Source organism: Ustilago hordei (assembly GCF_900519145.1).
Source record: "Ustilago hordei strain Uho2 genome assembly, contig: UHO2_contig_07, whole genome shotgun sequence".
NCBI classification, from domain to species: Eukaryota; Fungi; Basidiomycota; class Ustilaginomycetes; order Ustilaginales; family Ustilaginaceae; genus Ustilago; species Ustilago hordei.
Window position 1 is genome coordinate 855329 of NW_024545289.1, and position 25461 is coordinate 880789.

At 49.5% G+C, this 25461-nt stretch overlaps 5 protein-coding genes across 5 annotated transcripts; 2 read left to right on the plus strand and 3 right to left on the minus strand.

The window, feature by feature from the left end:
- Positions 1 to 140: 140 nt before the first annotated feature.
- UHO2_04047 (uncharacterized protein) lies at positions 141 to 2555 on the plus strand (the record flags this gene model as incomplete). The annotated part of the gene is made up of 1 exon (XM_041560004.1): positions 141 to 2555. One exon carries the CDS (start codon positions 141 to 143, stop codon positions 2553 to 2555), a length of 2415 nt encoding a protein of 804 aa, XP_041415938.1.
- Positions 2556 to 4322: 1767 nt separating this feature from the next.
- UHO2_04048 (putative chitin synthase 8) lies at positions 4323 to 10439 on the plus strand (the record flags this gene model as incomplete). Its single annotated transcript, XM_041560005.1, has 2 exons — positions 4323 to 4654; positions 4769 to 10439. The coding sequence occupies 2 exons, from the start codon at positions 4323 to 4325 to the stop codon at positions 10437 to 10439; spliced, it is 6003 nt and encodes a 2000-aa protein (XP_041415939.1).
- Positions 10440 to 12042: 1603 nt separating this feature from the next.
- UHO2_04049 (uncharacterized protein) lies at positions 12043 to 13556 on the minus strand (the record flags this gene model as incomplete). Its single annotated transcript, XM_041560006.1, has 4 exons — positions 12043 to 12506; positions 12564 to 12836; positions 12963 to 13252; positions 13369 to 13556. The coding sequence occupies 4 exons, from the start codon at positions 13554 to 13556 to the stop codon at positions 12043 to 12045; spliced, it is 1215 nt and encodes a 404-aa protein (XP_041415940.1).
- Positions 13557 to 16839: 3283 nt separating this feature from the next.
- On the minus strand, positions 16840 to 18489 carry UHO2_04050 (uncharacterized protein; the record flags this gene model as incomplete). Its single annotated transcript, XM_041560007.1, has 1 exon — positions 16840 to 18489. The coding sequence occupies one exon, from the start codon at positions 18487 to 18489 to the stop codon at positions 16840 to 16842; it is 1650 nt and encodes a 549-aa protein (XP_041415941.1).
- Positions 18490 to 19371: 882 nt separating this feature from the next.
- On the minus strand, positions 19372 to 19761 carry UHO2_04051 (uncharacterized protein; the record flags this gene model as incomplete). Its single annotated transcript, XM_041560008.1, has 1 exon — positions 19372 to 19761. One exon carries the CDS (start codon positions 19759 to 19761, stop codon positions 19372 to 19374), a length of 390 nt encoding a protein of 129 aa, XP_041415942.1.
- Positions 19762 to 25461: the final 5700 nt, after the last annotated feature.

Sequence of the window (25461 nt, forward strand, 5' to 3'; positions counted from 1 at the left end):
GTGCATTCACTCTCTCCATCTTCCGGACTGACATCGCTAGACTCGCGCCCATCTGGTAGCTACTTGGGCATCTTGGCTAGACGGCAGAGCTAGCACCTGGGATTCACATCGTAGAGGATTGCGACAAGGTGCGACCAAGTATGCCTCCTGTCAAGCCAGAGCCAGGCAGCGTCAAGACCGAGAATGCAGGAGGCTCAGCACAAGGACTGCGACCTGCTAATGGCAGTGCAAGGTCCAATCTCAAGGTCGAACAAGACAAGAACGACATTTCACCACCGCCGCCAACAACATACAGAGACATTCCCTTGCTCTCGACCAACTGTGGAGAATGGCTCACGCATCTTATGAAGTTCGCCCATCATACTCGTGTCGACCCCAACGATACTAGGCAGTTCATTCCGCCACTCAAGCTCAACCGGAAGAATCCACCGAGGCTCAAGTTGCCTCGTCCCAACCCAGGCGATCCCATCACGGACAAGTACAATCGACCTATGATGGGCAAGGATGGTGAGCCGCTTACATGGCCTCGTCCCAATGACGACCTGCAACGTATTGAGGAGGCTATCCAGAAGCAAGTTGCTTCCAAAGGTCCCGGTGCAGATCAAGCTTTGGTTGCACCAGGTGCAAGTGCCAGGCCAGCCAAGAGCAAACTGTTCAAGAAAAAGGTGCGAGAGATTCACAAAGCAGCGGACAGTGCTAGAAAGACGATGAAGGAAGAACACTTCCCCTGGGTTCTGGAGGACTTTGAAACATGCGAGGAATGGGAAAGCATCCGTACTCCCATCCCAACTGGTGCACGCGCCCTGCAAGATCACATAGACGAGCTCAAGAACAAGGGCGGCAGAAAGGAGAGCACTGATGTAAATGGTCATGTCAAGATGCAAGATTCGTCGAGTAGAGTCAAGTGTGAAGCGGGTGTCAAGCAAGAGTCTGCCGCATCTGCCACTTCGCATGCACCTTGGATCGGAAAGCTGGAGGGTGACTCTAGCTCGGAAGCATCTTCGCTTCACGTGCTCTTTGTGTTTGACGAGCGGGATGCAGGTGGTTTCAAGGTGGTCCCTGTCTCGCGCATGTACAAGTTTCTACAAAAGCCAAAACACTCGACGTTGACCAACGAGCAGGTGGAGCAAGAGTACCAAAAGTATCAGAAGACTAAAGAGATGGACCGATGGGCACTCCGCAACAAGCCGGTTGCGTCCGGCAGCTCAGTGTCAAAGCAGCAAGACAGCGTAGCCTGGCGCAATTGGCCGCAAGTGAACCAGCTTTCGTTGCCTACGGGCATGTCATTTGGCGCAGCTCGTCGTCGTAACCTCATGGCTGTTCACGGTGGTGAGCTGTTGCGTGATGATGAAGATGATGATCATGCTAGTCGGCCAGGTCGAAGCAAGAGGCAAGACAGTCCCGGTGCTGGCTACGACGAACTCGACTATGAGGAAGAATTTGCAGATGATGAAGAGCTGCACCATCCCGAAGCCGATGTGGCAGATGACGAGGAAGCCAAGGAGCTCGAAGAACGTCTGAAACGTGAAATGGCTCGTGCCAACCATGTCGGTGACGCAGAGGATGCAGGCCAAGAGGCGAGCTCACCGGAGGATGAGGATCAGATGCTGACAGGAAGCGGCAAGCAAATGATGAAGATCATGCGGGCACTTGCCAAGCGTGACGGCAACGAAGCCTACCAGAAGGACGACGATGGACGCAATCCTTATGCCTCGGATGATTCAGATGAAGAGGAAGAGTCCTACGTTGCCAATCCCGAAAAAGCGATTCAGCTGGCAAGAGAAGAGCGTGAACAAAAAGAAAAGGAAGCAGCCAAGAACAAGGGCAAGTCGACTCCAGGCACCGCCTCTGGTTCCAACACACCTACCGACCGTGTCGAGAAGAAACCTGCCACACTCGGAGGAGGAGGAGGAGTAGTAGTAGTAGTAGGAGGAGGAGGAGGAGGAGGAGGAGGAGGAGGAGGCAACAGTCAGACTCAACAGCGACCAGGAGCTGGGCACGCCAGCCTTGCTCAGCGTGCCACCAGTCCGACTCGGGGTGCTTTCAAGATGGGAAGCAAGCCAGTCAGTCGAGCTTCGAGTCCGGGAGGTGGCGACTCGCCTCCTCTGGCTTCGGGAGGAGGATCTGAGGGCGTTGCTGGCTCTGCTGGCTCTGCTGGTTCTGCTGGTTCTGGTCTGAAACGTCGAGCTGACTCGCCTGGTGCAGGTAGCGCTGCAGGATGCAAGGGAAGCCATCGACCGGATGCCAAACGGGTCAAGACGGGCAGTACTGGATCTCGTGCAGGTTCTCCCTCGGGATCGTCGCCGGCCGGATCGAAAGCTGCTTCGCGTGCTGGTAGTCCTGGTGCAGCACGTATTCCTGCAAACGCAGTCGAGGCTGAGATCATTCAACTCATTCGAGAGGGCAAGATTGCCAACACGAGTGAATTGGTGCAGCACTTCCGAAAGAGATTGAAGTCCGAACCGCACATCAAGGATCAGCTGAGTGCAGCGGTGCGTAAGGTGGCAGTGATGGACAAGGCTACCAACCGACTCAAGCTCAAGGATGGCTTCTGAGAGCAAACTGCCTCTCAGCGACCTGGCAGTAATGTGCAAGAGATGGATGCTCTTGTAATGCGTCAAAAGTCTGTGTATATATGGCTCACACGGTGAAGGCCATGGGAGACGAAACGAGTCTGAATTTGTGAGAAAGGAAAAAATCTAACACAAGGCGTGCAAATTGAGAAACCAAGTTCCATGACTGAACTCGGCCGCAAGGATGACAGCGTGTTGCTGTCATGAGCATAAGAAGATCTGTTGAGAGGAGCAAAAGAAGGGGGTTCAGGTGGACAGCATGGATGAGAAAAGAGATGCACAAGGAATTCAGTCTGCAAACATGTTTTTCTCACACAAAGGATCTCGCTGGCAATTTCCATCAAAGGAAGCAATCCCATATATGATGATACATGCTGACATAAATGTAATTGGGACATGGAGGAGCAGATCTGTACAGAGATTGCCTACAACACAGTCCCACCAGTTATTGGGCCGCCTAGCGTGATAAAAGTAAAGATGTTTTATGGTCCCGATACTGGTGATCAGGGATAGTCTAAGTACAATGTCACTACTTTGTTACAGCAGAAACATATACTCAATTGACTGGACTTGTGTAGCAAGAGCCTAGTGCTCTCTGTAAGATATATATACATCTTTATGACACCCCCCCACCAGGTGGGGGTACGCCTATCTACTGCTCTACCATGACAACGGGCAGGGCTACGTTACACCCGATCTCTTCCTAGATCGGTCCTCCTGAATCTCTGATCAGATCTACCTGTCCCGATCCCTCCACCATCGGCTTGTGTCATCTCTCATTATCATGTTTGATTGTTACCTTTGTTATAGCAGTCTGTGTTGTAAATCCATCCTGCTGATTTTTCTGAGTCCAACACTTTTTCCATTTGCGTGCAACCAACGCTCAGACCCTGACTTTCTTTTTTCTTTTTCTTTCCCTTTTTTTCTTTTTCTTTTTCTTTTTCTTTTTCTTTTTCTTTTTCTTTTTCTTTTTCCTTTTTGGCCTTTTCTTTTATTAATCGAATCCTAACGCTCGTCACCACCGACACAAGCTGCTTCATAGAACTTAAAGATATTCGCTTGCCATAAAGCAAAGGCCCGGACAGAGGATGAAAGTCGACCTGAAACTGACGGCTGGATGGGATCTAAGCCCACTTTTACGCCATGCTGCGTCGAGGGGAAAAGGGGGAAAAGGCAGCTGAGAAAGGCAAGCGAGATTATGAAAGGATCTCAGCTGTGCCCGCGCCAAAACTGGATTATTATTTTTTGCACAAAAGCACGCACCCACACGCTGCACAATAATCCAAAATAAATCCAAAACAAATCCAAAATAAATCCAAAATAAATCGCAAAAGAAAGAAAGAACAATTTATTTTACTCAACTTGAGATGGAAATTCGGCTGTGCTTTCCCCTAAATGCTTGTCGCCACCCTGCTTGTTTGGTGATCCTTACATGCACACCTCTTCTCGTCATCTCTTCTCCCTCTCCCTCCTCCCCCTCTCCTCTCACATTCTCGTTCACATCTCCCCCTCAGCGTTCACATCTCCCGCCTCTGCTGGTGTCGAGGCAACCAATCCCCATTCGACAATACTGGACCTTCTCTGCCCCTCTGCAATCCATACTCGCACCATCACCCCCGGAGGATAGTCATCATCAACCCCCCGATCTAGTCGGTAGCTGCGGCTCGTCTGCGCCCAGCTGTGGACATTTTCCACCTAGACACCTTCTACCTAGACACCTTCTACCTAGACACCTTCTACCTAGACATCATGTCCGCAGTCAATCCCGCCCCCGAGCAAGTGGCCAAGCTCTCCCAGCTGCCCAACATCACTCTTGATACCATCTTCTCCCTCCTTCGTGATCGCTTCTACTCTGGATTGCCCTACACTGCTCTTTCAGATTCCATCCTCATCTCCGTCAACCCGTACGCCTCTTCTGGAAACCGCAACAGCGATGACACCCTTCGCGAATACACCAGAGAGTACCGTGAAACCAACAAACAGCTTCGCGGTGCCCCTCTCCCACCACACATCTTTGCACACGCTTGCAATGCTTATTTCTACATGCGACGTACTGGCCAGGACCAGAGCTTGCTTATGGCGTGAGTACATTCTTCCCCACCAGTACTTTTGCCTCTTCCACCTTGGCTGCATACACATACTCACTCAATCTATCTTTGACGCAATTCTTTCCCACCCTCTTGCACCTCAAACAGCGGCGACACCTCCAGCGGTAAGAGCCAAGTCCGCCGTCTCGCTATCCGGGCCCTCATCGACCTCAGTGTAGCAGCTCCGGGCAAAAAGGGCTCCAAGCTTGGTCTTCAGATCCCCTCAGCAGAGTACATTCTCGAAGCTCTTGGAAACTCGCGCACCCTTGAGAACAGCAATGCATCCCGCTTTGGCAAGTACACTGAGCTCCAGTTCTCCGACTCGGGCAAGCTCCTCGGTGCCAAGACCCTCGACTACTACCTCGAAAAGAACCGCGTCGTCAGTGCCGCCTCCAGCGAGCGCAACTTCCACATCTTCCACTACATGGTTGCTGGCGCTTCACAGGAGGAGAAGGCATATCTCGGCATTCACGATGCTGCCTCCTTCCGCTACCTCGGCCAAGCCTCACGCAACAGGGACAGCGAGGACCCAGCCAGCTTCTACAGGCTCAAGCTGGCTTTCAAAAACGTCGGCTTCTCCAAGCGTCATGTTGCTTCCATCTGCCAAGTCCTTGCTGCCATTCTCCATCTTGGTAACATCGAGTTCCACTACGACCGACAACGCACTCAGGACTCGGCCACAGTACGCAACCCTGAAGTGCTCGACAAGGTCGCTGAATACCTTGGCATTTCATCAAAGTCACTCGAGGAGGCCCTCACCTACAAGACCAAGCTCATCCGCAACGAGGTCTGCACCATCCTCCTCGATGCCGATGGCGCTTCCGACCACCGCGACGATCTCGCCAAGTCCCTCTACTCGCTTCTCTTTGCTTGGGTCAACGAGTCTCTCAATGAGAAGCTTTGTCGCGATGACTTTGACACCTTCATTGGCCTTCTCGACTTGCCTGGCTTCCAGAACCTCTCTCGCGGCAACTCGCTCGATCAATTCTGCGTCAACTTTGCATGCGAAAACTTGCATCGCTTCATGCTCCGAAGTGTATTCGAGAAGCGACGTGACGAGTTCACCGACGAAGGCATCAGCCACCTTTCCCCCGAGATTCCATACTTTGACAATGCAGAGACCCTTCGTCTCATGACCAATCAGCCCGGTGGTCTCATCCACATCATGGACGACCAGGCACGAAGGATGCCCAAGAAGAGTGACCAGACCATGATCGAGGCTTTCGGCAAGCGATGGGGCAACCATTCTTCCTTCAAGCTTGGTCCTGCCGACCGCAGCGGCTTCTCCAGCTTCACCATCAGCCACTACAACAGTGCTGTCACCTATACCAGCGAGAACCTGCTCGAGAAGAACAGCGAGGTTGTCAGCCCCGACTTTGTCTCGCTCCTTCGTGGCAATCAGCCAGAGTCCTCCGCCAAGCTCGGTGCCGACCCCAATGCTACTTCGGGCTCCACCATTCCTTTCATCCGCGGCATCTTCAACACCAAGGTCCTCAAGACTCAGTCACATCCTAAGAACGAGCAGACCATCGTCGCAGCTCAGCAGTCCGTCAAGCCCATGCGTGCTCCTTCCACACGCCGACCTAACCGCTCCGCAACGCTCAAGCGAAGCAACACCATCAAGAAGGGCAACAATGACGACGACGACGACTCGGAAGACGATCTTGCTGACAACTCCATTACCAAAAAGAATGCCGTTCGATGTGTTGCTGGTGAATTCCGTGGTGCTCTCGACTTGCTCTTGGAGACTCTCGAGGAGACCAAGACATGGTTCACCCTCTGCATTCGTCCCAACGACAACCAGCTGCCCAACCAGTTCGAAGCTCGCGTCGTCAAGCAGCAGATCAACACCCTCGGCCTTTCCGAGATGTCCCGCAAGCTCCTCAACGAGTACAGCGTCAGCATGACCTACGACGAGTTCTGCCAACGCTACGCCCACATTCCCTCCCTTGAGGCTATCCAGATGCGCGGCGCTGTTTCTGGCGAGGCCAAGCAGAAGTTCTCGGCGGCACGAGAAGTCATGGCATGGTCTGAAGAAGAGGCTGCCTCCGGTCGTGTCAAGGTCTTCCTCTCTCATAGTGCATTCCGCGAGCTTGAAGATGAGCTCCGTGCTGCTGACCCTGAAGAAGTTAAGAACAACGAGAGGCGAGCCATGCTTGATGCCGATGCGGCTGCACGTGGCGAGTCAGATCCCTTCTCGCCCTTCGCTGTGTTGACTGACGACTTTGCTCGTAGCCGCAGCAACGACTTTGTCGGTGCCTACGGTGATCCCTTCAAGGAATCCTCCTCCGTGGTGCTTCCTCTGGTTGGAGGTGGAGCCGCAGCCGACCAAGAGCTCGAGGAGGTCAAGAGCCAATACTCGGGTGTGTCGGGTACTCTGCCTCGTCGCAGCTACGGTGGTGGTCTCAGCGGTGCTGGTTCCGTCATCGGTTCCGAGGCATACGCCCCTTCACGCAACATGTTTGCTGACATGGGCAAGAATGGGCTCAACGAGAAAGCTGGTACAGCTGCTTTCACCGAAGAGCCGCTTGGCGAGGTAGCCGAACAGGTCGGCGTCTCTGCCACTCGTCGCAAGTGGGTCGCCTTCACCTGGGCCATCACCTTCTTCGTCCCTTCGTTCATCCTTCGCCGTTTCCAGTCGCTCAAGAGACCAGACATTCGCATGGCATGGCGTGAAAAGCTCGCCATCAACTTGGTCATCTGGTTCATCTGCGCTTGCGCCGTCTTCGTCATTGTCATTCTCGGCAACCTTATCTGCCCCAAGCAGCACGTCTACAGTCCGAACGAGTTTGCCACCCACAAGGGTGACTCTTCCTTCACTTCGATCCGTGGCGAGGTCTTCGATCTCAGTAAGCTCGTAGCCAGTCACCGAGGTATTGTCCCCGTCGTGCCTTCCAACGCGATCCTCGCCTACGCTGGTGAAGATGCCACCCCGATCTTCCCAGTTCAGGTCAACGCGCTCTGCAATGGTGTTGACGGCGAGGTCAGCCCATGGGTTCAGCTGTCCAACGAGAACTCGACCGACAAGAATGCTCAGTACCACGACTTCCGATCCTTCCACATTGACGATGCCCGACCTGACTGGTACTACGAGACCATGTGGCTTCTCCGTTCCAATTATCGTGTCGGTTTCATGGGCTATACTTCCGATGGCATTCGTGACATCTTGTCTGAAGGACGAACCGTTGCAATCTACCGAGGCGATCTCTACGAGATCACCGACTACATCAAGCAAGGCAATCAGGGTGTGCTCAAGGCGCCTGACGGCTTCCAGGCTCCGATCAACACGAACCGCAAGTTCATGAGCGATGCCATCATCAGCCTTATCGCACAAAACCCAGGCAAGGACATCACCAAGCAGCTTGACAGCTTGCCTCTGGATCAGGATGTTCTCGACCGCCAGCGAGTCTGTCTGCGAAACCTGTACTTCATCGGTAAGATCGACCACCGTAACTCGCCCCAGTGTCGATTCTCGCAGTACATTCTCTTGGCTCTGTCGCTCTTCATGGTCGCCATTCTTGGTTTCAAGTTCCTTGCAGCTCTTCAGTTCGGCCGTGCACGCAAGCCCGAGGACCACGACAAGTTTGTCATTTGCCAAGTGCCTTGTTACACCGAAGGCGAAGAGTCGATGCGCAAGACGATCAACTCGCTCGCTGCTCTCAAGTATGACGACAAGCGCAAGTTGCTCTTCGTCATCTGTGACGGTATGATTGTCGGTTCCGGAAACGACCGTCCCACCCCGCGTATCGTGCTCGACATTCTCGGTGCCGACCCTAACTTGGAACCAGAGGCGCTCAGCTTCCTTTCGCTCGGTGAGGGCAGCAAGCAGCACAACATGGCCAAGGTCTACAGCGGTCTGTACGAGCACCATGGTCATGTCGTCCCTTACATTGTTGTCGTCAAGTGCGGTAAGCCTTCGGAGCGCTCGCGTCCTGGTAACCGTGGTAAGCGTGACTCGCAGTTGGTCCTCATGCGTTTCCTCAACAAGGTTCACTTTGGTCTGCCCATGAACCCAATGGAACTCGAGATCTACCACCAGATCAAGAACGTCATCGGTGTCAACCCAAGCTTCTACGAATACATCTTGCAAGTTGATGCCGATACCCAAGTCGAGGCTCTGTCGCTCAACCGCTTCATCTCGGCATTCATTCGCGACAAGAAGGTCATCGGTCTCTGCGGTGAGACGGCGCTTTCGAATGCCAAGGCGAGCATCATCACCATGCTTCAGGTGTACGAGTACTACATTTCGCACTACCTCTCCAAGGCGTTCGAGAGTCTGTTTGGCTCGGTCACCTGTTTGCCCGGTTGTTTCTCCATGTTCCGAATCCGCACTCCCGACACCCATCGACCCTTGTTCATCGCTTCTGCTATTGTCGAAGACTATGCAGAGAACCGCGTCGACACTTTGCACACCAAGAACTTGCTCCACCTCGGTGAAGATCGATACCTGACAACACTTGTGCTCAAGCACTTTGGCAAGTACAAGACCATCTTTGTTCGCGATTGCAAGGCTTGGACCATGGCTCCTGACGATTGGAAGGTGTTGCTTTCCCAGCGTCGACGATGGATCAATTCGACAGTGCACAACTTGGTCGAGCTGATCTTTACCCCTGGTCTTTGTGGCTTCTGCTTGTTCTCGATGCGCTTTGTTGTCTTTATCGATTTGCTGTCGACGATTATTGCTCCCGTTACGGTTGCTTACATTGTCTATCTGATCGTGTTGGTGGCTACGCAGAATGGTACTGTGCCTTTGACGGCCATTATCATGCTTGCTGCCATCTACGGTTGTCAGGCGCTCATCTTTTTGCTGAACCGTAAGTTCGAGATGATTGGATGGTTGGTTGTTTACATGATCGGTATTCCCATCTGGTCGCTTTTCTTGCCGCTCTACTCTTTCTGGCACATGGACGACTTCTCCTGGGGTAACACGCGTGTCGTTATGGGTGAGAAGGGTCAGAAAGTCGTTGTCCATGAGGAGGGTACCTTCGACCCAAGCGAGATTCCTCTGCAGACATGGACAGACTACGAGAACGAGCTTTGGGAACGCAACTCGGCACGATCAATCGGTTCCATCATCGAGGCTGCTCGTGCGGAGAACAAGTCGCTTGGATCGCGAGCTGGATCACAGTATGCACCAAGTCTTTACGGCCAGCCTATGTTGCCCAATAATGGCAGCTTCGGTCATCATAGCCCTTCACCTTCATACGGTGGGACACCTTCGCAGTTCGGTGGCCCTACTCGTCCTGGTTCGCAGATCGGTGCCTACTTGCCTCAATCCGATCCTGCTCGTCAATCCACTTACAGTTTGGCTGGCTATGGTGCACAGGCCATGTCGATGTATGGTATGCCAACAGGAGCAAGCGGATTCATGCCTCAACCTTTTAACACTACTGCAAGCATGTATGGCTACCCCCAACAGCAGTCACAGCAGATAGCTGCTGCCCAATCGATCTACGGCGGTTCTCAACTGGGCTTTGGCGGTTTTACTGATGGCCAACATCAGCATCAACAACTTGAGCAACAACAACAACAGCAACAACAACAGCAAATGAGATCGTCAGGTAGCGTTGGAACTTCAAGTCCTCCAAGAGAAGCTGGTATGCTTCCATCAGATAGTCAGATCAGGTTGGATATTCGAAGTCTTATTGCTGAATCCGATTTGACGACAATCACTAAAAAACAGTTGAGAGGAAAACTGGAAGCGAAGTACAACACTTCGATCGATACAAAGAAACAGTTTATTAATGCCCAGATCGAGCGGGTTTTGGCTGAAAACTGATCTCCTTCAAGCACTCCTTGGTTTGGTTAGAATGCTCAGTGGTTCGCTTGGCAATTTCGTTGGTTGGCAATTTTATATGGACTCTTTTCAAAAATAGTCTTGCTTTCATCAATGTCTCTGTGTATGTTTGACTTGGTGCAATCTTGCAGATTCTTGGAGTGGTTTGAGAGGCAATGTTGCTATAACTTTAGTCTTGGGCGAGAATTGGTCTCTTTGAACCGGATCTCAGAGCATTTTGCATCTTGATTTTGAAAAGTTTTAGGTCCCGATACTGGTGATCAGGGATAGTCTAAGTACAATGTCACTGCTGCTAAAAGACAGAAACAAATATACTCAATTGACTAAGGGAATGTGGTTGGAGTCTAGCACTCTCTGCAAGATATATATACAAGTGTGCAGTGCATGCTATGAGTGGGGGTACTTCTACCTAATGATCAACCATGACAACTGGCTTGTACATGTTGCACTCAATTGTGACAATGAGCAAGACTGTGTTGTACCCAATTCTCTGTTCCCAATCAGGCCATCCCTTGTTCCATCCCTTTTTGTCTGCTTATGTCAACCAATGTCATCTCATCAGATCATCAATTTCAATACCCCCTCTTGATCCAGCATGCACTCCCAATGTTGACAGTCCAAATAGTTGATGGAGGTATGAGAGTGTCAGTGCAGCTAGTGGTTTGGTGAGTAAGTCAGCTAGATTCTCACTGCTCTGGACTGGAGTGATTGTGAGCCATTGACTTGCAATTTTGTCTTGTAAGAAGAAGTGAGCAATATCAATATGTTTCATTCTCTTGAAGTGTTGGGGGTTGCTTGCAGTGGCTCATGCTCTGGAGGAATCACTGTGCAAGATAGGCACATTATGATTATGGACAATTTCACCATTGTGTGAATGTAAGGTTGAGGTCCCAGCACTTACATGGAGTTCAGCTGTCTTTGACATGGGCTGTTCTAGCTCCTGTAAGAACATTGAAGTCCATATTAGCTCCCTGGCAGCACCTGCTAGCACCACATATTCTGCCTCCATAGAACTATTTGCTACCATTGGCTGGAGTCGGGATGACCAGCTACACACAAGTCCATCTATCATGAATGCATACCCTGATGTTGACCTCCTGCAAGCCCATGAGCTGGCCCAGTCACTGTCTGCCCACCCAGTGACTATCTGTCTTCCAACTGGTCCCTTCACTAACAGACTCACTCCTATGGTTCCCTTCAGGTATCATAGGACACACTTGGTGGCTGTGAGGTGTTCCCCTGACAGATTTGCCACAAACCTGGCACACCATCTGACTGCAAAGGCAATATCTGGCCTACTACCTTGAGCAACCCATAACAATGACCCCACAATTGATGTGTAGTGACATATCTCCTTGGCACTTGCATTGTCCCCTTTGCATGGCTTGAGGGTGTTGATTGTGTCAGTTGCCAGTGTTGATGCTGCCCAGGCCTGGTCCATTCCAAATTTCGTTATGATCCCTTCAATGTATCCACTTTGGTTTATTGAGAGGGTGCATGCATCACAATTGTAATGAACATTCAGACCAATGATGTGTGAGATGCTTCCCTGATCTGTGATGCTGAACACAGTCAATAGCTGTTGTCACACTGATTGAACCCATGTGTTGCTTGGTCTGATGATGAGCAGGTCATCTACATAGACTGCAAGAAGGACCATTGCATCATTGACACCACACATGTATACACACAGTTCAGCTTGACATTGCTTGAAGCCAAAGGCCTGAAGTTGCTCATCAAGGGCAGTGTGCCACAGGCACCCAGCTTGCTTGAGGACATATAGTGCTTTCTTCAGTCTATAACACTTCCCTTCAGTCTTGTTCATCTTGAACATTGGTGGGATTCGGATGTAGACATCTTTATTGATCTTTCCATTCAGGAATGTGGTACTTACATTGAGCTGAATGATATGCAGGCCATACCAGCACACTATAGCAAGCAGCATTTGTACTGTTTGTAACCACACAACTGGACTGAACATCTGATCATAATTGAGTCCCTGACATTGAGCATACCCTTGGGCAACTAGCTGAGCTTTATATCTCATTGCTCGATGTTGGGTGTCAAGCTTGAGTTTATATACCCATCAGACACTGATTAGCTTACTGTCCATTGGGATGTTAGCGAGCTCAAATATGTTCATTTTGTCCATACTTGCCATTTCACTGTCCATTGCTTCCTTCCACTGGTGCCAGTCATCATGTGCTTTGGCTTCATTGAGTGACAGTGGTTCCAGCAAAATACCATCAGCACTTTGCATCTGTTGCCCACTTGCAATCAGTGTGGCACCATTCATAACAGTGGTTGCAAATGCCATTTGATCAAGATGGTGATTGCTGATCATGATTGTTCCTGTGCCAGAGCACATCACTGCCAAGGCTGTGTATCCAAGTGTGCTTATTCTGTCCATCGGTCCTGCATGATTGAGGTCCAGTATTGAGATGTCATCATACACACTTGCCATTGCGTTGCTTCAAGGTGTCTCAAGTGTTGGTATATCCACACATGTTGGGTCCTCTGTACTGTTCTTTGCTTGGGACGAGGTGATGTCCAGTTCAGCATGTAGATTGGCTGCGATTGCATCCAGGTCTATAATGATTTTGCCCATGTTTTCTATCTCAGACATCAACTGGTCCCATTTGCGGCCATAGCTGGAGGAGTCAAGTGGACTCTGTTGTAGTTCCACACCACGTTGGTGAGAGTATGGCCTCACAGTGGGTGGTGTGACGTCATCAGGTTCTGGTTCCTCAGAGGCATCATCATGTGGTACCCAAGTATATGACTGGAGAAGTGGGCTGTTCCCAGTGAGTACAGGCATATGAGAAGTTGGTGTAGCAGCCCCCAGGTGCTCAAGTTTGGAGAACTGGATGTCCTTGGCGATGATGATTCAGTCAAGTTCAGGAAGCCAAACCTTGTGGCCCTTGATGCTTCATGGGGCATCAGAGAAGCCAAGATATGTTCCTCTGAGAGCACAGGGGCAAAGGTGTTTGCTGACAATGGGGTGATGTTGTAGCCACATCGATCGAGTGCTGCCTCTGAGTACGACATAGGCAGTACAACCAAATCATCACATGTCATGTAGATCTGGTTGCTTGCCATAGAAGAGCTCAAATGGAGTGATGTGCCCTTGTGTAGTGCCTGCTAGTCAATTGTGTATGAATATGGCTTATGTCATTGCATGAGGCCACCAGCACTTGTCCATGTCTGAGTCATATAGCAGACTTCAGGTGATCTTCTGGACCATTTGGATCACCTGCTCAGCAAAGGCATTGTCAGTGTGCTGTTGAGTAGGGGATGCAGTGTTCTTCACTCCCTTTGATGAGCAAGCATCTCGAAAGGAAGTAGACCATAACTTGCCTTGGTCTACATGAACCTCCTTGAGTCTGTGAACAGAGTTCACCTCTTCCAGCCACCATGTTGCCTCTTGGGATGCCACACCTTTGCTTGCAAGACCACACACCCAGATCATACCAGAGAAGGCATCATGAATAATGAGTATGTATACTAACTTAGCATTACCATGTAATGGACCCATTACATCCATCAAAGCTAGTTCAAGCGGTTTTGTGGTATGATGGGGGTGTGCAACATTGTGTGCAATGGCTTTACTTCATACACAAACATTGCAGAGGACTCCAGATTGAGTGGCAGGGCTTGCCAGGATATTGTGAGCATGAGTCACTGCACATGTATACAAGATTGATTCATGACTGGCATGTCCAAGTCTCCAGTGCCATAAGTTGGCTTTGCTGCATGGCTTGGGTGAGTGTGCTGTATCAGCCATTGTTGTGGCAAATGCAAGGGAGACAGAGGGTTCTGGCATGCTGTCATCCCATATGATCATGGCAGCCACAGGGTAACCATTCCCACTGGTTGGCACTCTGATTGTATGGCTGTACTTGTCTTGTACAGTGATGAGCTCATCCTCAAAGGTCACCATTCCCTTAGCCCATGTGACCAACTTTGTCCCTATGAGATTTGTCACTAGATCAGGCATGAATAAGCAGTCTCAATAAGTCATTCATTCCCAGTGATGCAGCTTGGCATTGTAGCTCAAGAGACTTACTATCCTGCCCATCTTTGTGGCTGAGAGTTTGCCACCATTGGCGGTGGTGATTCTGACCGAATCCTTAATGCCCTTCCAGTCCTTTCCAAGTCATAGGGAGTTGACCATAATGCATGATGTGCCTGAGTCAAACATGAATGGCACAAACTGGGGCAGAAGGTCAATTGGTGCCAGCTCGACTTCTGTGAAGAATGCCAGGGCTGGCACTGTATCCTACTCTTCTCAAGCATCTTCAAGTGGTGGCACAATGCATGTGTTGGCATGATTCTTGGGGGGAACTTTAACTCTGTCACATTTCCATTGGCTATGTGAAATGTTGTCTGGGCAGTGGTTGGCTGCATGACCAAGTTCACCACATGCCCAGCAATTGATGAGTGTGGCTGCCCACAGAGCGATTAGTTCGGAGTCCTCAGTAGTGGAGAGTATGTGGGCAGGGGCACTCTCAGCAGTGAGCTCATAGCATTGATGTAGAACATCAGCAACACTCATAGCAGTTTGGTCTTTTCCATTGAGTTGTTCATGCAATATAAACACTGAATTGAAAAGAGCATTTCTGTCCAAGGGGAGAGCACACTTGAGTGTCTGGTACCTGTAGTTGGGTGTCCAGGGATCCTGCAGATATGCATGGAGTTCTGATACATGTGCTTCCCACTTGGCTAGGAAGTCATACACATGGCTTCCAACTTGATCCCAGCAGAGGGCATAAGTGGCAGCGAGGAGCTGATACTCTTTAGCCACAGAATGTACCATACACTTCTTGATTGCCCAGTTGAACAGATCAACTGTGATAGGTACCAGTTGATCACCATGTTTGGTGAAATACTCCATGCACAGCTTGTCAGAGAAGCTGTGCATGATAATTGAGCTGATCATGGAATCTGTGTCTTCAAATGTCGTCACTTTTCTGTCAAGGACATTTTGGGCAAAGGGGACTACTGACAACATTGCAAGCATTTGGCATCACCATGCATGAACTGAGACTGATCTTGGGTCGAGGAGTTCTTTTTCATCCCATCTCATCTTGTCATTGAGGCCTGATAGCACTTTTAGGTGATGGTTGGTGATAGTGTTGAGCTCAGTAGTGGGTCCCAGTGTAGCATCATGGCTGAGTAGTCAATGGCCTGAGTCGCTCAGGGCGAATACTGGAGTATCACCTCTGCTCAATGTTGTGAATTCATTTTTAATGGGGTAGGAGTGTTGTTCCACATCACAAATTGACCCCATTGGGCCTTTGATCTTGAAGTCAAGGATCTTGGCTGCATTCCACTCTTTGTTGCTGACAAATTGGTTGACTCTGATTTGCATCTGTCTGCCAAGTTCAATTCTGTTAGGGAACAGACTGAGATCATGCATTCCATAATAGAGTTCACTGACACACTCAATCATGATGGAGAGAGGTGTAATGACTTGCTTGCTATCACTGGTGATGGCAAACTCTAGTAGGTTTCCCTCCTTTGGTGCATCTGGTGTGCCATAGACTTCATCAGTTATCATCCAATTGAACCTATTTTGAAGGATTTTCAGTAGCCATGGAAGGAGGTTTTCCATTGGAGTGACAAAATCATCATAGAGGGAGTAGTTTACTTCTGTCATCATTGAAGGTGAGTTCAAGGATGAGGTAGTGCTCTGAGTTGGGCTCATAACCTGAAAAGTTTTAGGTCCCAATACTGGTGATCAGGGATAGTCTAAGTACAATGTCACTGCTGCTAAAAGACAGAAACAAATATACTCAATTGACTAAGGGAATGTGGTTGGAGTCTAGCACTCTCTGCAAGATATATATACAAGTGTGCAGTGCATGCTATGAGTGGGGGTACTTCTACCTAATGATCAACCATGACAACTGGCTTGTACATGTTGCACTCGATTGTGACAATGAGCAGGACTGTGTTGTACCCGATTCTCTGTTCCCAATCAGGCCATCCCTCATTCCATCCCTTTTTGTCTGCTTACATCAACCAATGTCATCTCATCGGATCATCAATTTCAATAGATTTGAGTTGCGACTTGCATTGAGAGCACCGTCAGAATAATTGTGGTCTCGGTATTGCAAAAATCGGTTATCATGGCAAACCAACGCTTGGCTGTGCTGTGGCAATTTTAGCTGGATGGGTTATATAGCTTGCGGTTGAATTTGGGTGTGGATCGACACTTGCAATTGTCACATGGAACTCGTTTTAGTCGGAAGCTTTTTTCGGGAAAGACGATCTTTAGTTCTTGTGGATAGCATTACGGATAGGTTACAAAAGAGTATGTTAATGTCCAACGTTTGCTCGGCCTCTTCAAGATTGACATTTGAAGGGTGGACGTTGAAGTTTAAGATTTGAATCCACCAATACCTCCAGCAAACATCCTCGCACTAGCAGCTTTGTTCAATCTAGGTTGGATCGTAGGCTGTTTTAATGAAGCTAGAGAAAAGTTGAATGAGTGTCGTTTGTGACGTGCGACTTTAGCATAGTCTGTTGTTTGGTTTTCTTTTTCTCCTTCACTCTCGCCACCTCTCTCTGCCGAAGTTGGTATGGGGCGAAGAGGTTTAGCACTACTGCTTGGCGAAACGAGACTGGTATTGTTGTTGGTAGTGTGGGGGAGGGAAGGACGAGTTCGTGCAAGTGAAGCTTTATTCTGTCTAGGGATCATTGAAGGCGTAGCTAAAGAGGGAATCGAGAGGGAAAGCGAGGTGCGTTTGTGTCCTGGTGTTTGGTCGAAGGAAATTGGTTGACGTTCTCTCTGACCTTCCCCGAAGGAGCAAGTAAGGGATGTTGCTCGACCTCGACCAACGAGGTTGCATCTGTATGCTGAAGGTGGACCACCTCTTGTTCCACTGCTGTTAGTGGTGGTAGAAGAGGAAGGTGTGGAACCAGAAATACGGCTCAAACTAGCTCTGTTCTGTCTAGGAGCGATACTCGGAGGAGCAATTGAAGCGACACTCGACCCTGCCAGAGAGAGACGTTTATGGCCGGGAGTGTTGGAGAAATCAACTTGTTTCCTCATTCTCCCCCCACTTTCACTCCCGGAAGCTGTGGTGGAAGAAGGCAAAGATTTGCGCACACCAGCACTCGTAGTACTCACAGCACCAACACCTTCCCCAGCAGGAGCACCACCCTGTCGAGCAACAGCAGCTTTATTTAACCTGGGAGCAATACTCGGCGCTTTTAAGGAAGCTGGTAGCCCAACCGGTCGTTTTACTACTCCGGATATACCCACATTCCCGGCATCCGCGGTTTTGGCAGGGCTAGAGGTGCCGCGAGCTGGCGATTGAATCTCGACTCCCATCCGTAGCGCTGCTGCTTTGCTGAGACGCGGCTCGATCGACGGTTTGCTGCGAACAGTGGAGGGGATTCGGCCGGCTCTGAAGGTGGAGTGGGAGGGAGCATGATTTGATGCTCGAGATTGAGGATGGATGGAGGTGCGGGCTGTTGAGGCGGAGTGTGTGCTAAAACCACTAGCGCTTGCTTCACTGGAGGTGATGGCGTGGGTCATGAGTGGTGCTTCAAGTGCAGCTGACTCGAGTCGACTGGCCATAGCGTCTACGGAGTTAGTGGAGTGTAGGTCGGGAAAGAGCAGGCTGATCTGTAACTCTGCAGTCTCGCGGTTGGGCGAAATATAGATTTCATCCGTTCCGTAGGTTTCCCTCAGCGCAGGTGCATGTTCCTTCTGAACCAGCTCAAACAGATCCGCACTCGGGGCATCGGTGTTGAGCTGAAGAACCAAGAAAAAGTTGGTAGTCGTCGTAAACTTGGAGGCCCATTTGACGAGAGTAACGGCTTCGCCTTCCGTTTCGATCTCGTATGCTAGTAGCGAGCGCAAGAGTCCATCGTCTCCGGGAAGCAATAGGCGCAGGGATCGCTCTGAAACGATCTCAAAGGAGGACGAGAGTCGGTCGAGGATGGTAAGGCGGCGGGTAGTGGATGCTCTGTTGAGCAACGCCACTAGTAGACGGTCTGGTTTCGTGGGAGCGAGCGACATGTATTCCCGCGCAAAGAATGAGGTTGGTGTGTGTAGGTGACGATGGAAGATGGTGTTCGAAGGCTGGGGAGGGTGGTGTTGTCAAGGCAGACTCTCACTCGCACAAAGCTTTGATCAAGATCAACACTTGGTCCAGTCTCGCCCACAACAATCAAGGGTCCAACAGCAACAACAAATACTCAAACACCGCGCTCGGCGCTATTTTGGCGACGCGTCGACGCGTCGACGCGTGTTGCATCGGTAGGAGGTTCGTGCGGTATATCGGCTCGCATCGGGCCGATTATCGCGATAAGGCATCGGCATATCGACTCTCCGATGCCGAGGAGCTAGGAGTCGAGACCTAACCCCCTGTATACTCCATGCTCGAGCCTCGTTGACAGGATAGCATGCCCCTTCCTTCCCGTTGACAGGGTAGAGGTAGAAAACACACAGGATATAGCCATCTTGTTGTTCCATCAGAACCATCATCCCTCCGCTGTTTGTACATACAGTTCGTAGTCGCCACACGTAATAAAACCGCGTCCTACCATTCAAGTCTGTCGCTTTCCAACAGCATCATGCATTCTTGCTTGTCGATTTCTAAGACCAAGAGTGCCAGCTGGGTGGCTCCTGCTTTGTGACGCCTTTCTCAAAGATTATCTGGGCTCCTGTTGGGGGCTGCTGTGGTCAAGGCCCCGCTGGCGCCGTCTCAGAAAGGCACGCTTCCACCTCAGCGCACACGTTATCACTTTCGTTATGACAGCTTCGGGTAGGGTGAGAGAAGACAGTATATTGAAAAGTGCCTCGCATTAAGTGCATCATCAGAAGCGAGGCCCGGGATGACCAACATGAACCACACTTGCATCAAAGCAGAGCGATCTCGACCAGGTTTACGAGGTAGAGTTAAATGTCCACATCTTCATAAGCCTTGCACTGGATATAGTTACTGATCTTGGTAGAATAGTAATAACCCATTATCTGAGGACTGCAATTGATGCAGTTGACACCAATGTGGTTAGCGTCAAACTGCTGGAATTCGAAGTCTCTGTTGTTGACAAATACATTCGAAAAGACATAGTCACGGTTTTCGGGGAACTTGGCCTTGCACTTGTGGAAGGTAGGCTTGACAGTTCGAAGATCAGTACCGTGGGGTTGAGAGTAGAACTTCCAGTATTTAGCCTTCTTGTGGTGGATCCGAGTCCAGGGGACAGGCTTCTGGACTTGGGCCGCTTCGGTGAGAAGAGCACCAGCGACGATGCAGGAGAGGGCGATCAAGATGGTAATGAACTTCATTTTGGGTGTGTGTTTGGAGTAAGGCGGGGTTGAAGGAAGGAGGGTTTTATTGAGTGAGGCTTGGAGGTGGTCTTGTTGGATGATGTTTGGTGGTGCTGGTTTTATATCTTGCAGGCTGGACCAGGCGGCTAGCTTGAACTGAGAAATCTCTAGAGGCTGCTAGGATTTAGCTTCGGTGCGTGGGAACCGGAACGACGTCGAACAGCAGGCTGTGCAAAGTTGATCTAAAAGGGGCTTCAGCCACAGCCGAAGATGAGAGCAAGTCGAGGTGCGTTAGACGCAAACTTGAGGCCCCCCCCCCAACATTACTGCAAGTGGCATGGCGTGCGCATCTGAGCTAGGACCACACGTGTCACAACCCGCTCAATTGACTTTGTTTGCTCCCGACTCCTCTCACCTTCCCACCATCGCCTTCCCACCATCATCTTCTCATTTCGGCAAGTGTCCCTTCAACATCGACCTTGCCCAATCTTTCTTTCAATCTTTCCACCTCTCTCCTTGACCACATCCTTCCCTCTCCTCTTTGCTCGATGTCAGAATTTTTTCATAGTACCACCTTCCCGACACGCCATAGACCTCAAGGATCGCAATAGACCCAGTACTCCAGCCTTCACATTGCTCCTGCTTCGTGTCATGGGACCCGATGTGCAGGAAGCAGGAAGAACCAAAGTCATATGAGGAGGAGTGCAGCAATCACAGGATTGGGCAAAGCAAGGGTTTACAGCAGAGTTCATCAAGATCTGTAGTAGAGAGGCTCTACAACAGATTCTGTCCAAATTGGCACAAGCAGGATCTTACAATGAAGCCCACTGGAATCAGTAGTAGCATGATCATACAACAGATCTTGCAGAAACTGGTAAGAGGATGCTGATTTCACAGATCTCACAACCATAAAGATGTCAAAGACATTGGGGTTGCCACCCTGATGAAGCAGGGGCTGGCTCAATGATGAACTCGAGAGCAGGAGGATGGGCGAGATGAAGGGGGGTGTGAACTGCCACTCAGATGAAGTGGGAAGGGCCCCTGTTGATTATAAAGCAACACAAGGACTGCCCATCCACAGGGAGCAAGGGTAGCAGTGACAATGAGTAGCATTGCAAGGTGGACAGGACTAATAGGAAGGACAAGGGGAGGAGGAGCAGTGTTGAAGCAGGCTTCCCAGAGCAGGAGCAGTGTTGCAGGTGACATTGCAGGAATGGTTATATAACCATGCTCCTTGTCATAGTAGTTGAGTGGATCCTCATCCACTCTACACCTTACCTTACTAGCTATAACTTTCACACAAGTATACTTAGTAGCTTTGTCAACAGTAGCAATTGCAGAGCATTGCTTCTATCATAGCATGTGTGTTGTATCACTGCTTCTTGATGCCATCCAAAGGCAGTTCACACTGTGGTCTGGATAACAATCAACACCAAAGGTGGTCCACACTGTGGTCCAGCTCTCTCAATCTTAGAACCAAAGGCAGTCATCCACTGTGGTCTGGGGATCACTCAATCAACTCATCAACACACTGGACACTTGTGTTGAAGCAACCACATTAGCATCAGACCTTGGTGCCACCTCAGACAAAGCAACTATTGTACTTTGATTGTGCCAAGCTACCTCTGGAAGGAGTGTCCCCAGTGGTCAGTTGAAATTCATGATAACTGTCAGTTATAACATATTTGAGTGAGAACAGCCATAGAAGGCTTCTATGACAGATTCCAACAAGAACAATAATAGAAGGCCTTTACTACAGATCTTGCTGAGATTAATTGTAGTTGCCTTTTACTACAGATTTCGGGTTTCATGCACGTGACCTCTGACACTTCGAAATCTGCTGGAAGAGCTTGTTCCAGCAAATGTCAGCGAGATGTGTCGAGTGAGCTCATTCCGACCAATCTCAGTAAATTGTGTTGAGTGACTGTTTTCCAATAGATTTCGGCTGACCACTGTAAACACTCTGTTCAGAGGTAGCATGGCACATTCAAAGTTCTTGGATACTTGAGTTGATGTGTGATTTGACTATACCAGATGTATGGTACAACTACACCTGTCTTAGCACAAGTGTTTGTGATGCTTCAACAGTCATATGATGATACTGGTTGAGGTGCCAGGACCGCAGTGGAGGTGCTGCCTACAGTTGAGGGGCTGTAGCATCGATTGAGGTGTCAACAACATCTAGGAGCGGTGATACAACACACACATGTGGAGTAGTTGCAATGCCCTGCAATTGCAACTGAGATGATACTTAATGGAAGGACTGTGATACTGCGCTTATATCACGAACCAGCACGACGGTTGAGAGGACGACGACGAGGGCGAGATCGAGAGGCAGAGGAGACTACCAGACTTCGGAAGGGCTAGTTGTGAGTTGATTGAGAGTGACTTATTGTCAGAGGTTGCGCACCTGAAATCCGAAATCTGTGGTAAAAAGCAACTATGACTAATCTTGGTGAGGTCTATTGTAGAAGCCTTCTATTGTTGTTCTTGCTGGAATCTGCTATAGAAGCCTTCTATGACTGTTTTTGCTTGAATAGCTTGTAGACTAAGAGTTATCATGGATTCCAACTAACCACTATGGGCACTCCATCCAGAGGTAGCTCAGCACAATCAATATCCAATGGATACTTTGAGGTGACACCAAGATCTGGTGTGAGTGAGTTGGTCTTTGACACAAGTGTCCAGTGTGTTGATTGATTGATTGATTGATCCCTGGACTGCAGTGGACAACTGCCTTTGGTTCTAAGATTGAGAGAGCTGGACCACAGTGTGGACCACCTTTGGTGTTGATTGTTATCCAGACTGCAGTGTGAACTGCCTTTGGATGGCATCAAGAAGCAGTGATACAACACACATGCTATGATAGAAGCAATGCTCTGCAATTGCTACTGTTGACAAACCTACTAAGTATACTTGTGTGAAGTTATAGCTAGTAATGTAAAGTGTAGAGTGGATGAGGATCCACTTGACTACTATGATGAGGAGCAAGTGTGTATTATATAGATGCCTTCATAGTGTCGCCAGTGACACTGCTCATACCCTATGTGGTCTCATCCAACACTGCTCCTCCTTCCCTTGGCTCTCTTGCAAGGTCCTGCCAGGACATCCCCCTCCTCTTTTAGCACTGTTTCCCCTGTTCCTGGCATCCAGGAAGACCTTGTGCTGTTTCAGCCCTGATAGGGGCCTCTCTCACTTCATCTGAGTGGCAGATCACCCCCTCCTTCATATTGCCCATCCTCTTTGTCCAGTTCATCATTATGTAGGGCCCCTACCTCATCAGGTGGCAGCCCCTTCCCTGCCTATTGTCTTGTTATTGTGGGATTGGTGAAAGAAGCACCTTCAAACCAGTCTCCATGAGATCTGTCATATGAGTGTGGTACTACTGTTCCCACCAAACTATGTAACAAGACCTTTGCTCTTGGCGATCCTGACAAGTTATGTCATAGAGTCCTTGATCCTACCGATCTTGCTGAGCTCTGTGTCACAGGGTCAGTGGATCAGCATATGAAGTGTGCACCAAATTGATCTGCAGCAATCATCAGGAATCAATGATCTAATCAGGTTGGTAGTGCATATGGCTTGCAAGGTCAACTGAGTTCTGGGATCCTGATTAATCTCACAAGGATCAATCGGAATCAGCCTGATCAGCATGTCTCAGCAAGTCAGCCATCATGAGCAAGCATCAGGAGATTCAGGAAGGAGGATACCAGCAATAGAAGGAGAAGCATACAGAGATAACCACATGCAGGAGTGGGGACTGAGCTCAGCATCACACAGATGGTTACCACTCAAGGGGAATGTGTGTACAGCCACAGGGGACCAAGCACAGGGGCAACCACATGATCAAGGGGGCTTGGCAACAGGACTTGACAGGTGGTTAAGGGATTCGCAAGATAAGGTCAAGGAGGTAGTTGCCAGTGAAGAGAGAAGGAGCTGTGTCAAGCAGACCAGGGATTGTCTATGAGGAGGAGGAGCTGTGTTGAAGGGGTCAACACACATCACCAGGCAAAGGGGCAGTATTGCACAAACCAATACACTGTGCAAGCAGTAGAGGCACAGCATCAAAGGGAGTGACACCAGCAGGAGAGAGAGTGACAAGAGGAGACAAAGGCCTCTCAGGAGGAGTAGGAAAGGTGTCACAGGTGACACCAAGTGAATGCATAAATACTCTCATTCTACTATAGCATACAAGTGGATCCTCATCCACTCTACTCTATACTTTACATACTCTTTACTTGACTCATAGTTACATATCATTGCAATAGCAGAGCTTTGCAATGACACCTCATATGTGTGTGTTGTATCACCATTAGGCATCAACTGTAGGTGGTGTTACTCAACACCTGTGGTCCAGTCCCTTACTGTAGGCAGTGTTTTCTTGACATCTGTGGTCCAGTCAGTTATTGTAGGTGGTGTCCAACACCTGCAGTCCAGTAACTCCTGTCCTCTGTAGGTGATAAGCATATCACAGTCCAGACAATGATTAGAGAGCATTAGCAACAGTACTATGAACACTTGTACTGTAAGGAGAGTATACTACTCTCCCTCCAAAGAATAAACAGATGTGCTGTGCAACCTCTGAACAGAGTGTTCAAGGTGGTCAGCTGAGACCTACCAGTACAAAGCCATCTGGTTACATTTAGTTGGAACATCCTGAGTAGATCTTACTTGATTGTCTTCACCGATACCAATCAGAAACACCCAATCTGGTTTCAGGCACATGACCACTTACACTCTGTTGGAACTTTCTTAGCCCGATCCACAATTGCTGTGCATGGTCTCTTCGTATGATTCCAGTTCTTCCTGTGCATCCATCCGGTCCCATGACATTTTGGTCCCGATAACTGGCGATCAGGGAGAGTCCAAGTATGATGTCACTACTACTTTAGGGCAGAAACATATATACTCGATTGACTTAAGTGAACATGGTGAGGACCTAGTGTCCTCAGCTTGATATATATACATCTATGAGGTGTGTGCCAAATGTGGGAGTATCCTCCTTCATGATCTAGCTTGACAACAAGTGGGGCTATGTTGCACCTGATCTCCAGACAGATCTGTTCCATTGGATCCCTGATTGTGTTTATGTCAGCATGCATCATCATATCGGATCGCTTCCTTCGGCAACACATCGCTCAAGAGGAGGAAAGGCAGTGTCAAGGAGATCGACACACAGCTCAAGAAGAAGAAGAGCAGTGTCGAGGAAATCGAAACACTGTTCAGGAGGAGGAGCAGCAGCATCAAGGAAGTGCTCACACTTCTCAGGAGGAGCAGGAGCAGTGTCGCAGGTGACATTGCACAAACACATATATACTCTCATTTCATCATAGCATACAAGTGGATCCTCATCCACTCTATCTACTACTTAGTTTACTCTTTACTTGTTCCATATCATTGCAATTGCAGAGCATTGCAAAGACATCTCAAGCACATGTGTTGTATCACTGCTAAGACAACAACTGTTAGCAGTGTCTCCACTGCAGTCCAGTCATTCACCAAAGGCAATGTCTCTACTGCAGTCCGGCTCAAACCCCATCTGCAGGCAATAACTCTATTGTGGTACAGACACCTCTCAACTATTGTTGAGTGACAGTCAGCATTACAAACACTTGTGCTATGACAGATGTCAATGTCCTATACTTGGTGTAGTCACAGCAAGAAAACTTTATCCCACCAAATGTGCCACATAGCCTCTGAACGGAGTGTTCACAGTGG